The sequence below is a fragment of the Simochromis diagramma genome, unplaced genomic scaffold (assembly GCF_900408965.1).
Source record: "Simochromis diagramma unplaced genomic scaffold, fSimDia1.1 OVJJ01000604.1, whole genome shotgun sequence".
In the NCBI taxonomy this organism is placed as follows: Eukaryota; Metazoa; Chordata; class Actinopteri; order Cichliformes; family Cichlidae; genus Simochromis; species Simochromis diagramma.
Window position 1 is genome coordinate 4,002,113 of NW_024387416.1, and position 17,520 is coordinate 4,019,632.

General features: G+C 40.4%; 1 protein-coding gene across 5 annotated transcripts in view; it reads right to left on the reverse strand.

Moving 5' to 3' along the window:
* The window catches only part of pcxb (pyruvate carboxylase b), a 294,355-nt gene that overhangs the window by 44,428 nt on the left and 232,407 nt on the right, over positions 1-17,520 (reverse strand). For all 5 annotated transcript variants that reach the window (XM_040012478.1, XM_040012479.1, XM_040012477.1 and 2 more), the window contains 3 exons: positions 10,335-10,479; positions 9,692-9,781; positions 4,385-4,606 (listed from right to left, as the gene is read on the reverse strand). In XM_040012478.1, coding sequence (XP_039868412.1) covers positions 4,385-4,606; positions 9,692-9,781; positions 10,335-10,479 — 457 coding nt within the window. The remainder of the gene's footprint in view (positions 1-4,384; positions 4,607-9,691; positions 9,782-10,334; positions 10,480-17,520) is intronic.

A 17,520-nucleotide genomic window follows, 5' to 3' on the forward strand; every position in this document is an offset into this window, starting at 1 on the left:
GGGTGAGCAATTCATCTGGGACGACAGAATGTACTCTGATAATTTGATAACGCAAATGAAGACTGGCAGCTGGTCTCACACGCAGGACGTTAGGCAGGAAAATGTTGCAGCCTGCCTGTTTTGTGTTGTATTTTGGAAAGAAAGGCTTTCACTCAGAGTTGAATGTGTGCCCAAAAAAAACAAACAAAAACAAAACAAAAAAAAAAAGATAGAAAAAAGCCCTCTATCAAAATTCTTGTAGTACTACAGTACCCTGAATTAAAGCTGAAAGTCTGCACTTCAATCACTTCTTCATTGTCTGATTTAAAATCCACTGTGGTGGCATACAGAGGAAAAAAAGTACCATTGTTCAAATACCAATAGATCCAACTATACATAAGGATGATTAATATCTATGTGAATTACTGAGTTACATAAACCAATGTCAGCATTTATCGTTTTTGCCTGCGCGCGCAATACGGCCTTGATGTAACATTGATTCCGTTTTTACGTCCTCTGAGATTCCACTTTGTTACTGTAGTTTGCTCGAGCCACCTTTGTGCAGTCAAGTCTCTCCCGCTCGTACCGACAAACTGCTTGCATGCCCGAAAAACCTGCGAGACGCCTGATTACACAACTGCTTGTGTAATGAACAAGATCCAAATAGCAGCGTGATGGCATAGAGCAATTAAGAATCTACTTTTTTTGTGTCCCCATCTGATAAATTTCCCAAGTGTAAAATAGTTGAGGAAACCATATAGACGCATTATGTGACCCAGTTCATTTTACTGCATCTTTTGCTGGTGTGGGGAGGAACGCTATATCAGGAAAGGACTTAATCCTCAAAGGGCTTTCACAGGCTTAATCTCTTCAATGATTCATTCTGCCTCTAAGCAGCTGAAACATGTGAAAGCAATATTCCCCATCTAAGACCACTGTGTTAAAAAAAACAAAAACATTCCTACATAGGGACATTAAGTAAGGGTAAGAGAATTCAATATTCACACGATCGTCTCGCTTTAGCATAGATGAGTAACATTTTCCACCTCTGATCTCTCAGTAACAAAAGTGCACTGTACAGGGACGCCTTCTTAAGGCAGGCCTGGTCGTCATTTCTCCAGTGGTTATTAAGTGATTTACGAGGAGCTGTTTAGAGGTACTTTTACAAGCGGCCGCTGTGGGACAGTGGGTGCTAGAGCCAACCTTTTAACTGCACGTAGTCCAATTTGTTTTCCACCCTAAATCGATATGAGGTGAGGAAACAAGGCTGGCAACTAGTCAGTCTGGGAACTTTGGATTTTAAAAACAGTGAGGATGAAAAAGGTGCAGTATATTTTATCTGAAGAGAAATTCACTCATCTTGGCACGCACTACTTGGCCTGTGAGTGACTTGCTTCTATAAAGTCTTATGTGACCTCAGAGATCTTTTCAGTCAGGACCACTTTAGCTAAAACAGGATTGTTATTGCCATCTGTAGTCATTTGTATTTTGTTGTACTGCTGTGTCCTGGGAAGTCTCCGCCCTTTCATGAACGAGTGGGTAGAGTATACTATCCTGAAAGCTTTCACCTAGCTGCCGTCTTACCGCTGCTTTCCTCTCGCACATATAAAGGATGGCATCGCCGCCCCAAATCAGAAAAAGGCTTCAATGGCAAAAGATGAGACTGACTACAAAAAAGGAGCGCTGTGGTCGAAGGTGGTTGTAAAGTCGTCGCTTAATTCTCAGTAAAATATCACTGCAGTTTAAGGTTTGTTTTGAGGTTTCACATTTTTAGAGGCATTCAAACGAAAAGCTGTGGGCAAATAAATAAATAAATAAATAAAAAATAAAGATCCTGATGTTGGGTTTGAAACCAACACTGACCCCTCTCGAGCAAAAGCACCAAACTGAACATCTTGTGTCAAAATATTTGGTGGCGGATTCTTCATTGCGCTCTAAACGCTGTGTCGTTACTGCAAAACTGGCTTAATCAACATTAAATTATTAATATGGAGAAGATGACACTCGGTGAAGTTACAGGAAGCTTTCAGGGGAGTGTCTCTTTTTAGGATGAAATCTGGCTTTAAGTGTTTAAATAATTATGAGAAAGTACCGTGCAGTTTTCTCTGACTCATAACCATATCACGCAGGAAGCACTGAGGCCTCAAGAGGACCCACTAGCAGATTACCTTTCTCTTCCAATTCACGTGATTGCCAAAATGATGTAAATTGATGTAAATTAGATGGTTACCGCTCCCTGAGCGTGGTTCTGTTTGAGGTTTCTTCCTGTTAAAAGGGAGTTTTTCCTTCCCCCTGTCGCCAAAGCACTTCCTCAAAGGGGGTCGTCTGATTGTTGGGGTTTTCTCCGTTTTGTAGGGGCTTTACCTTATAATAGAGCCAACTGTTGATGTGATTTGCTGCTGTGTGCATTTTTAACTGATTTATTCTAAATTTATGCAAATGCATTAATTTATGGAAGACATAATTACACACTCTACCTTTAAGAATCACTACATTCTAAATAAACCAATGTGTAAAATGGAAATGCCATCTTTATATGATCTTACTATATTGTTTGAATTGCCACTGCTGTAGCCAGGCCTTTTTTAAATGTACATCACACTATTCAACCTATACAAAGACTTTCCGCTCTTCAGCTTGCTTTGAAACAGTCCAATGGGTCAATGTTTTAGACTTTTAAAGCCCACAATAACTGTCTGCTCAGAAAAGGATGTTCTCTTCGATGTTTGACCATAAAAATGGCCTCAAAGCATGCTGTGTCTTTTCTATTTTCGACTGTTTGACATCGTCCTCATTTCTGGAACACGAAACGTTCTGTGCAGACGTGTCCAAGCCATTTCTAAAAAAAAAAGGATTTACCAGAGCTTCTGAAAGGCTTGACAACTGCCCCACGAGGCTGTGCACAACCACAGTGAGAAACCGACTGCATTATAGTGTTGGGATCATCAGAAGCAAAGCTATGTTTGCAAATGATGCTCAAAAGCATTTTTGTACGGCCTCTGCTGGAAACGTGGATGTACTTTGAGTTGCCAAATACAGAAAAATGACATTAAATAAAGAAAAAAAAAAAAAAAGGTTGTTACGTGCCTTAACAAGAGCAGCTTCACCGTGTAATGAGACACATGCAGACAGGAGGCTTCTCTGGCACCTATCCAACAATTTGCTTCACAGTGAAAAACCAAGTTTGCTACAAGCTTCCAGAGTCTGTTTAAAGATTTGCTTTAACGCGCCGCTCAAACACAGCCAAACTGAATTTATATCCTCTTTCTTCGGTCAGTCTCATAATAACACCACAATATTCCGGGTGATGGAAGCCAGGAAGCATTTAAGCCCTTTTTATTGAAATATCTACTCAGTAATTGACTTTTGCTATAGCCTTTTTATCTGTCCAAACATGAAGTAAGTAGACAGTTGCTTAATGTGAGATCAGCTCAAAGTGCTCTCCCACAGTAATGAAATATATTGCTTTTCCCTTAACTGGTGCACCATGATCAGTTTCCAAGAGGAATTTAATCTCAGAAAGGGTTTATAACTACAAAGAGTTTTCACCAGAGACTCTTTCATGTCTTTTTTTTCCACCTCATTCTGTTCAACCAACATTTAGCCAACCGGCCACTAAAACAGGACCTGAAATAGCGAAAGGCATTTGTTGTTTACTTCTTTGTTCTTCTGATCTCCTCAATCACGGTCATTTTCTATATAATTTAGCATTAAATTGAATGTTTCAACCTCGAGAGCTTCTCTGGGCATATCCTTCCTGTGAATGTGTGTGCCCTAAGTGTTCTAACGGGGCGCGGGGGGATGAATGTACTCTTTGAAACCAGTTCGTAACAATTGCACTTCACACAGGACCATTATCAAGAAGTGCTGATAATTGGTCATGTAGCCAGCTGTTCAAACATGCTGCTCGCATTTTTGCTTCAATTTCAGAGTAATTGCATATTATACAGGGACACTATTGGACTGCGCACGCTTCAAGAAGTTTCAATAACGTGTGATTTTCTCTATTCATTGAAGAGTAGGCAAAAGGTACAATCACTGTCTATTGAGGGAACTTGCTGGGGACTCGGTTTTGGAAGAACAGGTGGAAGAATTAGATTGTTTTCAGTGACACAAGTTTCACAGGTCAAACCAGAAAAAGTACGAAATGCAATGAATGACGATCACAGCAGGAGTGCGGGGAGAATAGAAAGGAGAGGCACTGATGACGAGATGCAATGAAATAGCAGGTCGAAAGGATTTGATTAACTAGATAGCCAGCTAACCACTACTGCCTATGGGAGATCAAACATTACAGCTCAGTTATTTTTAACTTCATTCAGCGTCATACAAAGGACATTTTTAGGGGCGAAAAGGGCAACAAAAGTGGACGAGTTTATCGTAACGTGACGACCAGGAAGCTTACCTCCCCAGTTCTCCAAGCTAAAAAGGTTGCTAAAGTTGTGGCTGACAAATGGCGAGATCTTCTTCAGGTCATGGGTCCGAACCCTGGTAGCCAGGAGAGACTGGTGAGCGTCCCTGAATGTGGTGTCCATCAGCAGGAGGCCTTTGTGGGCACGGACAGCCTTGGCAAATCCTTCAGGACCATCACGCAACAGCACGTCACGGAAACCTACAGGAGGGTCACCTGATAGTGGGGAAAGGGAAAGAGCACGTTAATGAGGAGAGCAACACTGAAGAGAAAGCAAAAGGAAAAGCTTTAATGGTAATATAGCTCTATGTGATGAATATTAATCAGATGTTTGAAGATTTTTTTTATTCCACCACACAAGGTCGTGCAAATACGTCTATGAACTGAAAATGGATTGATGTAATGAAAAATGTAAAATAATTATTTACACATCACAGGGTTGCACTTATAGCAGTGCAGAGCAAAGAGGGTTTCATTTGATTCAAACAGGGTAAAGACACAATGTGTAAGCACCCCTTTTTAGTCTTTGTGTATCGACTTTAAAAAAAAAAAACAGACAGTATGTGGCAAGTTAACCGATTTACACCCGTTTAATAAGTAAACAGTTTGCACATGTACTCTATGAACATGGAGTTTTCTCTTAAGTTGTGCCATTAGCAGGTCTGGCAGTTGTCATAACGTCTACTAATGAGGTAATGCCATCTCTTAATGCTGCGCCTATCACCCACAGCTCAGGAGATCAGCTATAAAAGAATTCACGAATATAAGCTCAGCAGCTGGCTTATTAGACACACCACCCACCAATTTGTGAAAATGGTTTGCTCTTGCTGACAGTGATTCCTACGGCTATGGTTTTATATAGAAACTAAGATGCTACCTTAAGTAAAACAGAAGTGACAGAGCTTCATACAACATGTTGCCAGCTTAGAGTTAACTTCTAGGATGGTTCCTAGTTTGCCCGTCACGTCTCCTCCTTCTCAGTCCTTCGTTTTCTGGAACGTGCCCCTGATTTTAGGTCTCGGCTCAAAAAAGGAAATTCTGCTTTTGCAAATTTGACAATGCAGTCAATATTTAGCCCTGACTTGCAGCCTGTACAGGCTGTACCGTGGCTCCCTGCCACAATATACTTGCTAAATAGCTATAAATGTTTAACAAGTATATCGTGTACCATGTTTAGTGCCTGAGGCTTGTTTGTGAGCATCTAACAGTTTGTAATTAGTATGTGTTCATAAATGAGTTTTTGAGGTTAATTTTGGTTTGTATACTTCTCTTGGTACCACCAATGACTTTGATGGCGACTCATCTATTAACTGAGATATTTCAGTCTTTCGGGACACAGAAATTCCAGCTAACAGATGAACTCTTAACAGGAAAACAGCATCACATCCATTAAGAGTGCTTTTTAAATCTTGCACGGTCTAATCCCAGAGGGACCGGAGATGAAGACTGCTGGACATGCTGGCAGTGTTTAAGTGTTTCTGGTTAGCTCACAAGACTTTAATGTCACATACAGCATTGAAACATAACACAACTGCTAAAATCATCCACAAGGAGAGATAAAAATTGATGTGGAATCCCCCAGACAAATGCTGGCATTTCCAGTTTATTGCAGCTTAGTGGTCCTCAAAACAAACATCACATAGCCCTGGCTCTATGCCGCTATAACCAACCTTCTACCCTAATCTTTTTCTCTTTCCTCTTTGCTTTGCAATTAAACACAGGCGCAACCCAAGGTATTAAAATACTGGAAGCACAATTTGGACCCATTTTTGCTGTGCTGTGTACAATCATCAATCAAAAACACTAGTTAATGAGGCACTTTCTGCCAGCTTAGATGTCCTCCAACCTTGCTTCTCTCACTCTCTCTGTAGTTGAATCCTTGCTCTTGACCTTTTATTGTTGTACCTCATCCCCGAAAACAAATGATCTGTGCTATAATTGTCTCTAAGGCCCGCACAAGTAAAATGAGCAACACACACATGCGCACACAGCAGCACAAATACATTTGTTCACACGCACAGCAACACATTAACGTAGAAACACAAAATGAGCTCACACTGGCAGAGCAGACGAGCTCTGTGAAGTCATGCTGCTGAAGCAGAAAACAGACGTTTGAACTGATCAAGATCTATGAATAAGGGAGCCTGGATGATTCATTGTCAAAGTTGCATTTGTCACAAAAAATGAAATCTTAGAAACTTTGTTTTTAACCACCTGTGACGTCCTCGCATCTAAAGAACAGTGAGAAAATGAGGGCGTGTGCTCTGGGACTGCAGAGCCTATGCATGCCACAGTTTCCTAGAAAACATTTGGCTCTGGAGTAGATTTTACACACACACACACACACACACACACACACACACACACACACACACAGAAGTGCAAAAACTATTAGAGAGATACAATTCCCAGGTTGCTGTGCTTGATTTTGACCAATCTGCACACAAACATACCCAGTCATCTGCACTGAAAACACCTCACTCCTGGTTCCTGGCTTTCTTGCCTTCTCCGTTGCTCAGGCTGATGTTATTTCATACCTCGTACCCTTTATATTCTTCTCCTGCTCTACAACAGCAGCTAATATGACCTGATAAGACTGAGCTACAGTGCCCCGAGCATCACTATTACCTAATTAAAATAAAACCAGTATGCCATACCTTTGTTCCAAGTTGACATCTCTCTACAAAAAAAATCTGTTGTGTGTGTTTGTTTGTGTTTCGGAACATTTTAATTGACAGATCCGGTGGGACTACTAATTAGTGCTTTACTAAAGTCAGGTATGCTGTAACTGTCAAATTATTGTCTATAAATAATTCATAAACACACAGCCTGGTTAAAAACTTGACTGGAAGTTCAGGAAAAGCATTTTTCCCCCTAAAACCAGCTGCATGGCCAGTGAATAAAGTTACTTTGCTATATACACAACACCTAAGGTATCTTCAAATTTCACAAAGACCAATTATAATGCTCTAAAACAGAAGCGAAAGCAGCGAAAGCCATTTTTGTTTGAAGATTGGTAATAAAAACGGGTTAAAAAACAAGCAGAGGAAAACAAAAAGGGGATTTTAAGGATTTAAGTCCATGTTTGTTTTTTTCCTGTATACTATAACACAACAAACTACTTCTACACTTTATTCCAAAAATAGAAATACAGTACATGATGGGGAGTTTGAAAATAGTCTGTCATTTTTATTAGTCATCCTTCCTAGAGCGGGCTCACAGGCATCTGGTCATTAACCTCTAGATGTCCTCCATTAAATAAATCCAGATAATAATTGGAACAAGGTGTACTTCTGCAACATGGATGAACCACCAGCAATCAGCCTTCAGAAGGAACGTTTCAGAATACAAATCCTAATTAGAAAATAATGGCCTCCGAGTACTTAACAGGCTCTGTCAGAACACCCTCGCCATGTCTTTCAGGAATACTTTTCATCCCATCTTTCCTCAGTGTGGTGGGACCCAAATTGCTTACTGCTTATCTTTAAAAGTGAAATTGAGATATCCCAATGTGACTGACCTTTGCTTTTCTCTTATCAGAGAGTGTTACATAGCAATAATCCTTTAAATATCTTCCCCATTGTCCCGTCTCGCCAATATCTTGATCAATTTATCTGCGTCTCACCTGTCACCACACCCGTTTGACCATTTTCTCCATATACAGGGATTATATGCTGCCCGAGCCTTCTGTCCTCCTTTCATAACCCCTTTCTCCTTCCATAGCCCTGTCCCTCCCTCCATCCCTCTCTCCACAGAGTGTGATAATACAGGCCTAATCCCTCTCTTCTCTCAATCCCTCTGTTGAATGAAAGAAAGGATATAAGCACATTACAAATCTCATTACTAGGCTTTAGGTATGCCTCTGCGCGTCCCTGTGCTGCATGCACCTATCTCATCAGCTGCTTACAGTAGGTATGTGCAGTGTGTGTACACAAAGGGACTCTGTCTGCAGCATTTGGTGCAGCATATGTCAGGTTTGTGTGATTTAATGCACATGTGCATGTGTGTTTGCTCTCCTGCAACAAGAGACAGGCAATGATGGCCTTCAACAGAAAATTTGCCTAAATGAAAACAGTGGAGGGCATGCATGGGGAAATGCACACTCAGACGTGCACAAACGCCGCAGATCATTCGCTCCTATTCTGCTCCATTCCGTTCCACTGTGCACGGGTTTTAGATGTCAGATTTGATTAGTTATGCCTCATTATGATTCGTAATATTCACATTATTTTGCTATAAATTCATGTTTACTAGGCATGCTGTGGTATGTGCTGAGGCAGAACGGGGTGCTGATAAACATGTCAGATTATTACGGCTGACTATTTCGTTGCTGTCAAAAGGGAACAGCTGCATAAATTCATGCGGTTTGTGCATGGAATACATTTACACCTGACAGAGAAGTGAGAAAGGAGAAAAAGCAAACCACTGCAAAATGACCCCGCAGACGAGATTAATTCGCATAAGTCCTTTGTTTCAATAACTTTAAGACATATTTAGGAGTAAAACTAAGAACACGTAACTTTAAAAATACATATTTAAACAGCCTTGTTGTTCTTCACAAAATGTACTTTAACACTGTAGTTAGCCTTGAGGGGGGAAGGGGGTGGCTTCACTCCAGAGACCCAAAGCAGCTCATCAAAGAGCCCAGCTTGGCCCTTGGCCTTTCCTTTAAGACTAACAAGGGAGTCGTGCACACAGCGGGGTGAGAAGTGGAGAACTTCTGCTTTCAGAAACAATGAGCTGCACCTCTCCCCGACTGTACTCACAGCTCAGCAGAGCACTCTGGGCTAAAACCCTTTACCTCCCCAAGTGCTAAACGGAGCCATTTAGGAAGGCCTTTCCGCCTACAGCTATCAGAGCGTTCGACAGACCATTCGTCATTCGGCGGGTGCTTTTATCCAAAGTGCCCTATGGATACACAAGTGTTTACATTTTTAGCAACGCTGCCCCAGGAGAAAGAGGAACCTGTGACACTTGCTGTGGCAGTACCTTGCTAAATGAGTCCAAATGTAATAAATTCAATGTGGGATGATGCATTTTGATATTTTTATGATAACAGTCCTGGACACTCGTCTTGTGGGTCACAACCTGTCTTTTATTTTAACTTTTTTTTTTTCCCATATAACATTTTGTTGACTGAAGCTCAGGCCCAACCTTCGTTAAGCCAAATGCTTTTACGGTTTGGGACAATGCGTTATTGATTTTTGACTGGGAGGGCGAGCTGCCATCGGAGTTTACTGAATAATTTGTGAGGGAAAACTGTGTGCAATGACTGGTGAAACTGCCTTTTGACTGACGTACCCATGGTGACGGGAGGAACGACGGGGTCCGTGGAGGAGGGCTTAGCTTTGACTGGGATGGGTGTTGTTGGTCCATTCACCATCACATGACCTGGATACGAGCATAAAAATAGAGAATACAAATCAGATGGAGCCTAGAAGACATCCAGCAAACCTGAAAAACAAGAGGGTATGGATTATAGGACTTGTGTGTCACATGTGTCCTCCTACATTTGTGTGCGAGAGGTTTTCTGCACATTAGACATCCAGGTTATCTCCCTTTTGCACAGAATTGAGATTTGTCTTTTTAAACCCAAGGTTTGGTGAAAGCCTGAGATAAGAATATTTAACTTTACTGGTCTTATCAGTAAGTTGGACCTCCTTCATAGAGTAGCACCTAATCTAAAGGTCTTTAGCACCTGAAATGTTATCATTTTCCCAACTCTTAGTAGCTACAGAAACAAGCAGCTCTGCTCGATATAGTTGGTTGCCAAGCTATTAATCTTTCTTAATAGCCTCGTCTTAGATAAGCTTAGCTTTGTGGAAAAGTGCTACAATAAACCTAAGCCCAACAATCAATGGTGACAGTGCTCAGTCAGTGTGGATCATGTAAATTGATTTGTTTTCCACCTTTAAGTGTTACAATGTATCGTTTCTGCACTGACCAAGGTAGTGCAGTAGTTTCTGGGCTCTGTTCTGAGTGGGTTTGAGGTTGAAGAGCTCCTGGTTCTCGTCAATGAACTGGGTGTCCACTGTGGAGTGCAGGAACTGGTGGTTGGACAGAACGTTCTGGAGGAACGGGATGTTGGTCTAGAGATGGAGAGAAAAAAGGAGAACGTGTGTCAGTAAAAACGCTGATTTAACAAAGGCTTCGTTTTCACAAACTCACACACATGGCCTATGAAAGCAAGCGAGTCAAGACCACAATCATGCTGCCGCTCTGTTCTGCAATTTAATCACTTGAAGAAAAAAAACAAAAGCTCCAGCTTTTTTGAAGAAAGCGTCTCGAGTAAGAGCTCAGTGTTAAACAGTTAAGGATACAAAGCATACGCGCTACCGTCACATCAGTAAACAAGTTGTAATGTCACAAAAAACTCAAAATTTTAATAACGCAGTACTTCAAACAGTCCCAGCTTCAATAGATAAGCACACGTGTGTGAGGAACAGGGAGAACAGTCAACTGTAAAACTAATTACATTTTATTTCTATGTTGCTGGTGTTTGCCTGCCTCCAACGTATTACAGCGCCAATTAAGCTCTCTAAATTAGCCAAGAGAGGGAGCGTGAACAAGGGAGAACATACAGGAGAAATATTTAATTGTTGGAGTTGATTTCATTACTTGATTTGTTGCCTGTTTTTCCCTCCACTGTTGCAAGCCTGACTTAATGTGACTAGACTGCTTTGAATCGCTGTAAGAGCCACAGAAAGTGATGGGGGGGAGGAATAGGAGAGCGATTAGTAGAAGGAAAAGCACAAAAGAGCAGAGAGTTGGAGGGACTGAGTGAAAGTATGCGTTAATATATTCTTGAAGCAGCTTTAAATGTGTTCATCACTGTTTAATGTCCCAAAGGAAGGGCGGTGGGGTATAAACTGTGTGAAAGATTATTTCTCCAAGTCTGTCAAAAGTGTCTTTGCATGCGGCCCGATGTGGACTCTTAAGTGACATTTAAAAAGAAAACCTCATCCACACAGAACCAACACACGCAAACTGAACCCCAGAGGACCACCTCAGTATTCTGTGTGACGAAACTTGAGCCCATAAATGTCCGATCCAGTCAGTTATCTCTGCAGTTTATAGATGAATGTCTCCGTCTCACACACACGTAGGCAAACTACCTTTGAGCATATGCCCCCATTAAACGTAACCCACATATGGACCCAATTGACCTAACAACCAACCATAATTTGGGCATTTGGATGACGGTCAAAACCAGATTGACTTCAAATGATTGCAACAGCACAATTACTCAGAAATCATGTAATTGGGAGAAGGCAGTTGGGGAATAAACACACACAGATGCATGCCCCACATGCAGTGCTGAGAGAGAGGAGGGATGTAGGGGAGAGATCAATGTGCCTGGGCATATAAAGCTCATGCTAGTCATACTAATAAAAAGGCAAAAACAAGATGGAGTTGAATGCAAGAGAAAAAGCAAAAACTAGTTTTTTTTTTTAATAATTATATGAATGAGACCATTAGTTCTTTCAAAATACGAAGTGAAAATGTGGGAAAACTCCTCGTTTGCCCATTGATCACATCCCTAGTGAGGGAAAAGAGGGTTTGTTTTCCGAGGGATACGGGCACAAACACAAGATGACACTGCAGTCTTAGCCGTCTACTACTGGGAGAGGAGCTGGAGAGCAAAAGCGACAGGAGCTGTAGGATTCACATGGCTGTGCTGCACTGCCAAGCCTTGGGCTACAAGCTGTGGACCAAAACAAAAAGGGATTTTCGCCCAATGCTATCACTGCAGTAAGACTTCAAAAACCTGTGGACCTTTTTTTTCCTCTTCCATTTACAGAATCTGCCAACAATAACTGCATTAAACTAGATCATATGCTGCTGCCTCACATACCAGTCTCCAAGCAGCTTTGTGAAAGCTGGATATGGTTATGTAATACATTTTTATTGGATCAAAATCAAAAGCTACAGGCCAGCCAAATGAAGACTGGCAAACCCAGTGCGTTTGATTAAAAACAAAACATATTAGCTAAAGAAGCGATGTGTTTCACGCCATTAAAGGGTTCACTTTGGGAAAGTGCAGACGGTACGTTACGATGCTACCATCAGTAGCAGCTTAGCAGAAAGGTAAAACAGGAGAAATTCACATCTAGGCGGTTTAGTAACACTTGTAACTGTGACACAAATCTACCTAAAGCAGGGGTGGGCAATTCCAGCAGGTTTTAGATCTCACCCTGGGTCAACACACCTGAATCACATGATTAGTTCGTTACCAGGCCTCTGGAGAACTTCAGGACATGTTGAGGAGCTAATTTAGCCATTTAAATCAGCTGTGTTGGTTCAAAGACACATCTAAAACCTGCAGGACACCGGCCCTCGAGGCCTGGAGTTGCCCACCCCTGACCTAAAACCAACTCCACACCTGCGAGGTTTGTCTAATCTTGATTTACTTTAAAAGGGCAGAAAAACATTTCCCTCAATTTCCAGTCAGTCTCACTGGCCATCTATTTGAATCTTCATTTTCTGTTACAAACATGTCATCCAATTTTGGCCAAAAAAGCAAAATAAACTGTTTTCCCAATTATTACTTTTACTCTAAAACTAAAAATATCATCTTAAGTTTAGAATCTAAACTCAGTTTATGACAAGCAGTATTTTATTAGTACACAGGAGTCGTCTTTTATTTTTTTAAATAAAGGGCCTTGGGATATTTTTGTTTCACCTGGACAAGTTTAGAATATTTTCTCGACATCCACATCTATTATTTATACGTGTAAACAAACGTAATAGATGGGGGGTGCAATCAAAAAGTTGAAATAAAAAAAAGAAATGTGACGGGGCAGAGACACGAGAGAAATAACACCAACGGTCGTATCTAATGAAAGACTCGGAAATAATGGAGGAGAAGATTAACGTCACTATTAATGCATGGAGGGTCGTCCTTTTCCTCTGCTGTACTAGATCAATGTGTTCATTATGAGGCTGCTCAGTATGCCTGTGGCCATCACACTCACACACACACACACACACAGATGCACAAGCAGTCCCTTCACTCCATTTCCTCTAATGATTTTTAATGCACACTCAAAAAAAAAAAGAAAAAAAGAAAAAGGACAAAACACACAAACACTTGGGCTCTCCCTACCTACCACTTTGTCTCCTTTTCAACACATCTTCATCTCAGTAATGTCTCACACAAACACTCAAAAGGCCCCTTCCTGATTTGGATGCCCCGACACAACCGCTGAGCTCCAGCTTTCAGAGCTATGTGCACAGCATGCAAAACACGAGTGCTCGCACACTTTCCTGCAAGTGATGATAGCGGCTTGAGTTCCCAAATGCTTTGCATATTCTTTAGCACATAGACACACACACAGAGACACACACACACACACACACACACACACACACACCTTTGAGAACAGTATTAGTTTTTAGTGAACACATGTACTGTAGAGCTGAATTCGTGTTGAATTCAGGCTCCCTCCAACATGGAATACTTAAACTCTCACATACATGCCTCCTGAGGAAAAACCAAAAAAGAAATCCCTGCCTTTTTTTGGCTACATACTAAATAACAGGCACTTTTCCCCCCGGCAAAAGATGACATCTGGCTGTGTCATCGCCCAACTTTTACCCTTGGAGCGCTTTGTTTATCACCACAAGAGTGTCTGTTTTATTGCTACTCTGCTCACAGCCCGTCGTTATTACTCTTGTTGCAATCAGCTTTACCGGTGATTGTCAAAGCAGCGTTGTGAGCTAAGTATTGACGTCCCAGCCTGTTGGCACAACTGCACACAAGTCAGCTCCATCACTACTTTGCAACACTTTTCCGTAGGCTAAACATAACGTTCAGTTATTACCAATTTAACTTTGCCATATTTTTGGAGAAAATATGGCAATGTACCTTTCTTGCAATTATTTGCCTCATAATGAATGAGGAGGAGCCATATGTTAATCCAGATATAATTTAGACGTGACGGTAAAATGCAGTCTGGATATCTCAGGGAGGAAAATAAATCGTATCACCTGCTAGTTTATGCATTCTCGTTGTCTGCAATCTGTCTGCACCAAGATTGGATGTCATTTTTCACTAGCAGGTGAGTAGGTGGAGTGAGGGGGGAAAAAAAATGCAGGTGTTACAGTGTTACAAGTCCAGACTGCTCCTTATTTATATCCTATAAATAATTTATAACTGTAAAATAGCAGGGGGTCACACAGAAGGGATGGTGTTTACACATAGATGGAGAAAGAATCAGTGACAATAAGGCAAAGGTGTTTTCACAGATCAGATCATATTCGGAGTGCAATTTGCAGCTGACATTTTTTCACCATCATGGTAAAAATCATATTTTTGGGAGTCACATGTCTTACTTGTGTTATTGCCTTGTGTTATATTCAAGCCTAAAGTAAACGGACAGTAATCTACTTAGACAAAGCTGTCCTGTTGCCTTATACTCCTGCAACGAACACCCGAGATAGAGCCAGCTCTTTCCCATTTCCTCACCGATTCCCTAGATGTTTTTTTTAATATGATTTTTAAAATATTTTAATCATATTAGCAAACTGAGAATTAGTTATGCTGACATCAATTTCTGGGTGAAACAAAAAAATCCAACAGGTTGCAAGAGACGTCTGCTGTATTATGCGGTCCTACGTTTGCTAAAATACCAACTGAAACAGACACCTGCAAAGTATAAAACCTGCTCTGTTAAATGTGTAAAGTGATATCATTTTATCTGTTGATTCTGGTTCCCGTCACCCTTCTGGTCTTGCTGGATCTCAGTGCAGCTATTTGACACTGAACAGGACCTAAACTGGGTCCTTGAGGGATGCCACATTTATTAGACCTAGAGATGAAGAATGGTTTCCTTTTCTTGGCCAGTAAAGGTTGTCTTTCAGATGCAGGAAAACCAGTGTGAAACTTGACTCTGCAAAACAGCTTTGTGCTCCAGATGTTTTTAAAATGTCAGCAAATGTAATTATACAATGACCCACCGCATCACCATCATTCAGAAACTCATATCACTGCTATGTGGATGACACTTAGTTTTATCTACTTGCTAAGGACTCCTACAAAGAGACAGTGAATCATCCAAAAACCTGGATGGGGAAAAAACTTCAACTAGAACTGAAAAATATTTTATTTGGTCCCCCTTAAGCTCCACAAATATCCTCACTGAGGCACTTTATCCACTTATGTTCAAATTCCATTTAAAATCTTGGTGTTTTTAATGGATAGCTCATTGATTTTTAACAATTAAATCAGTGTTATAAACGGCAGCTTTACCAACTACAATCTATTGCTAAATGAAAGCTAATTTGGTCTCTAAAGGACTTAAACATTCATCCATGCTTTTATCACATCTTGGTTGAACATTATAACACCGAAGATTCAAAATGCAGCTGCTTGACTTCTAGCTGGCACAACGACCCACTCCGGTTTTAGATAAAACCTGTGAAATGTCAAATTTAAGTACCGTATGTTTTTTTTTTTTTAAAATCCCTACGTTGGCTACACATCATTGGTATCAGATATTTTAATCCCTTATTTGGTAGAGGTGGGAATCACCATATATCCCACGATACGATATTATCACGATACTTAACGCACGATACGATATTATTGCAATTTTTTAAAATATTTTGTTATATTCAGATTCTGTACATAAAGTTAAACTTTATCAATATTCATTTTATCTAATATCAAAGTCTCACACTCAGTCTTTCTCAGTCAGTTTTATTGTTGACAAACTGAACGGTTTGTATTACAGTCTAGTCCAACTTAACTGAATGCAACCATCTGGTACAATTATAGCTATTCTGAACTATGCAATTTATGATAACTATGCAGCCCATTCAGCAACTGAAGAATTTGACAGTAAATTAAAACAAAATATAATTTTACATTAAATAAAAAAGTTTTAAACATGTCTTAAATTAAAATAAGTAAACTGTCATGTTTATTGCTGCCAAAAAAAAAAAGTTAAACACATTTGGACAGTGTCAGGATTCTTGCTCAGAAAAAGGATCAACATGCTCTGAAGTCAGAGTTTCAGTCCACAAAAACTTTTTTTGTAACAAAATATCGATTTCTGCTGTCCCTGTATCGATACATTATTAGCAAACAAAATATCACGATACTACACAGTATCGATTTTTTCCCCCACCCCTATTATTTTGCAGGTTGTGGAATAATCTGCCATCCAACAGAAAAAAACAAACAAACAAAAAAAAAAAACCCAACAACCTATTTTCTGTTTGTTTTCATCAAATCTGAGGTGCCACAAGGTTTGGTCCACTGTGAATTTTAGCTGGTGTTTCTGATGTAAAATCTCATTTAAAAATTACCTGATTTTTGACTCCTTTTTATAGTTTTTAAATACTATTTTATTTATCATATTTCTACCATTCTTGTAGTTTTTGCTCTATTTTCATTTTTAACAGTGTTGTTTGACCATGTGAGGTTTGTGTTTTGAAAATTGGTTTTGTTGGAGACCTGGGAATGTAAATGAGTTTGCCTGGAAACCACAATGGGTCAACTTCTGTTGTTTTAAATGTGCTACATAAATAAAACTGGCTTGACATTCGCTTGAAGAACTAAGACAAAGCAGAAAGGTTACTCTGCCTCCGAGGCATTTACCTGCAACATGAAACCAGTGACATAGCTGCTCATCCAGCTCAGGATCCAAATTCACAAGTTAATTCCAGTAAAATGATAATTCTGACCTTCAGCCCACTTTGGGTTAAGACTCATTTGGTGATCATTGTGTCTAAGTTGTATTAAATGACCAACTCATCTAGAAGGAGTGGCGACTCTTATGAAGTGTGGATGAGCTCATTAGTTCTTCAGACAGATGAACTTAAAAGAGCCTCCGGGTGGCAAACGTCCTGTGTTAACTCACTTAATCAATACAAGTTTAAACAACTAAACAGTGCAGCGCTGTATCCAAACAAACAAAAATGCCAGTTAAATGCAAACTACAAAGCTCATTCGCTAGTTAGCTTCTTGTTTTGAGGCACTCCTCTTTGCATTAGTCACAGATCACCACAACTACAAGCCGAAGCATCCACAGAGATGCGATAAATATGGCACACTTGTCTAATTGAAGCCACAAATTTGAAATGTCACTTGCTCCACTGAGTCCCTTAATCAGCATGCATTTGTT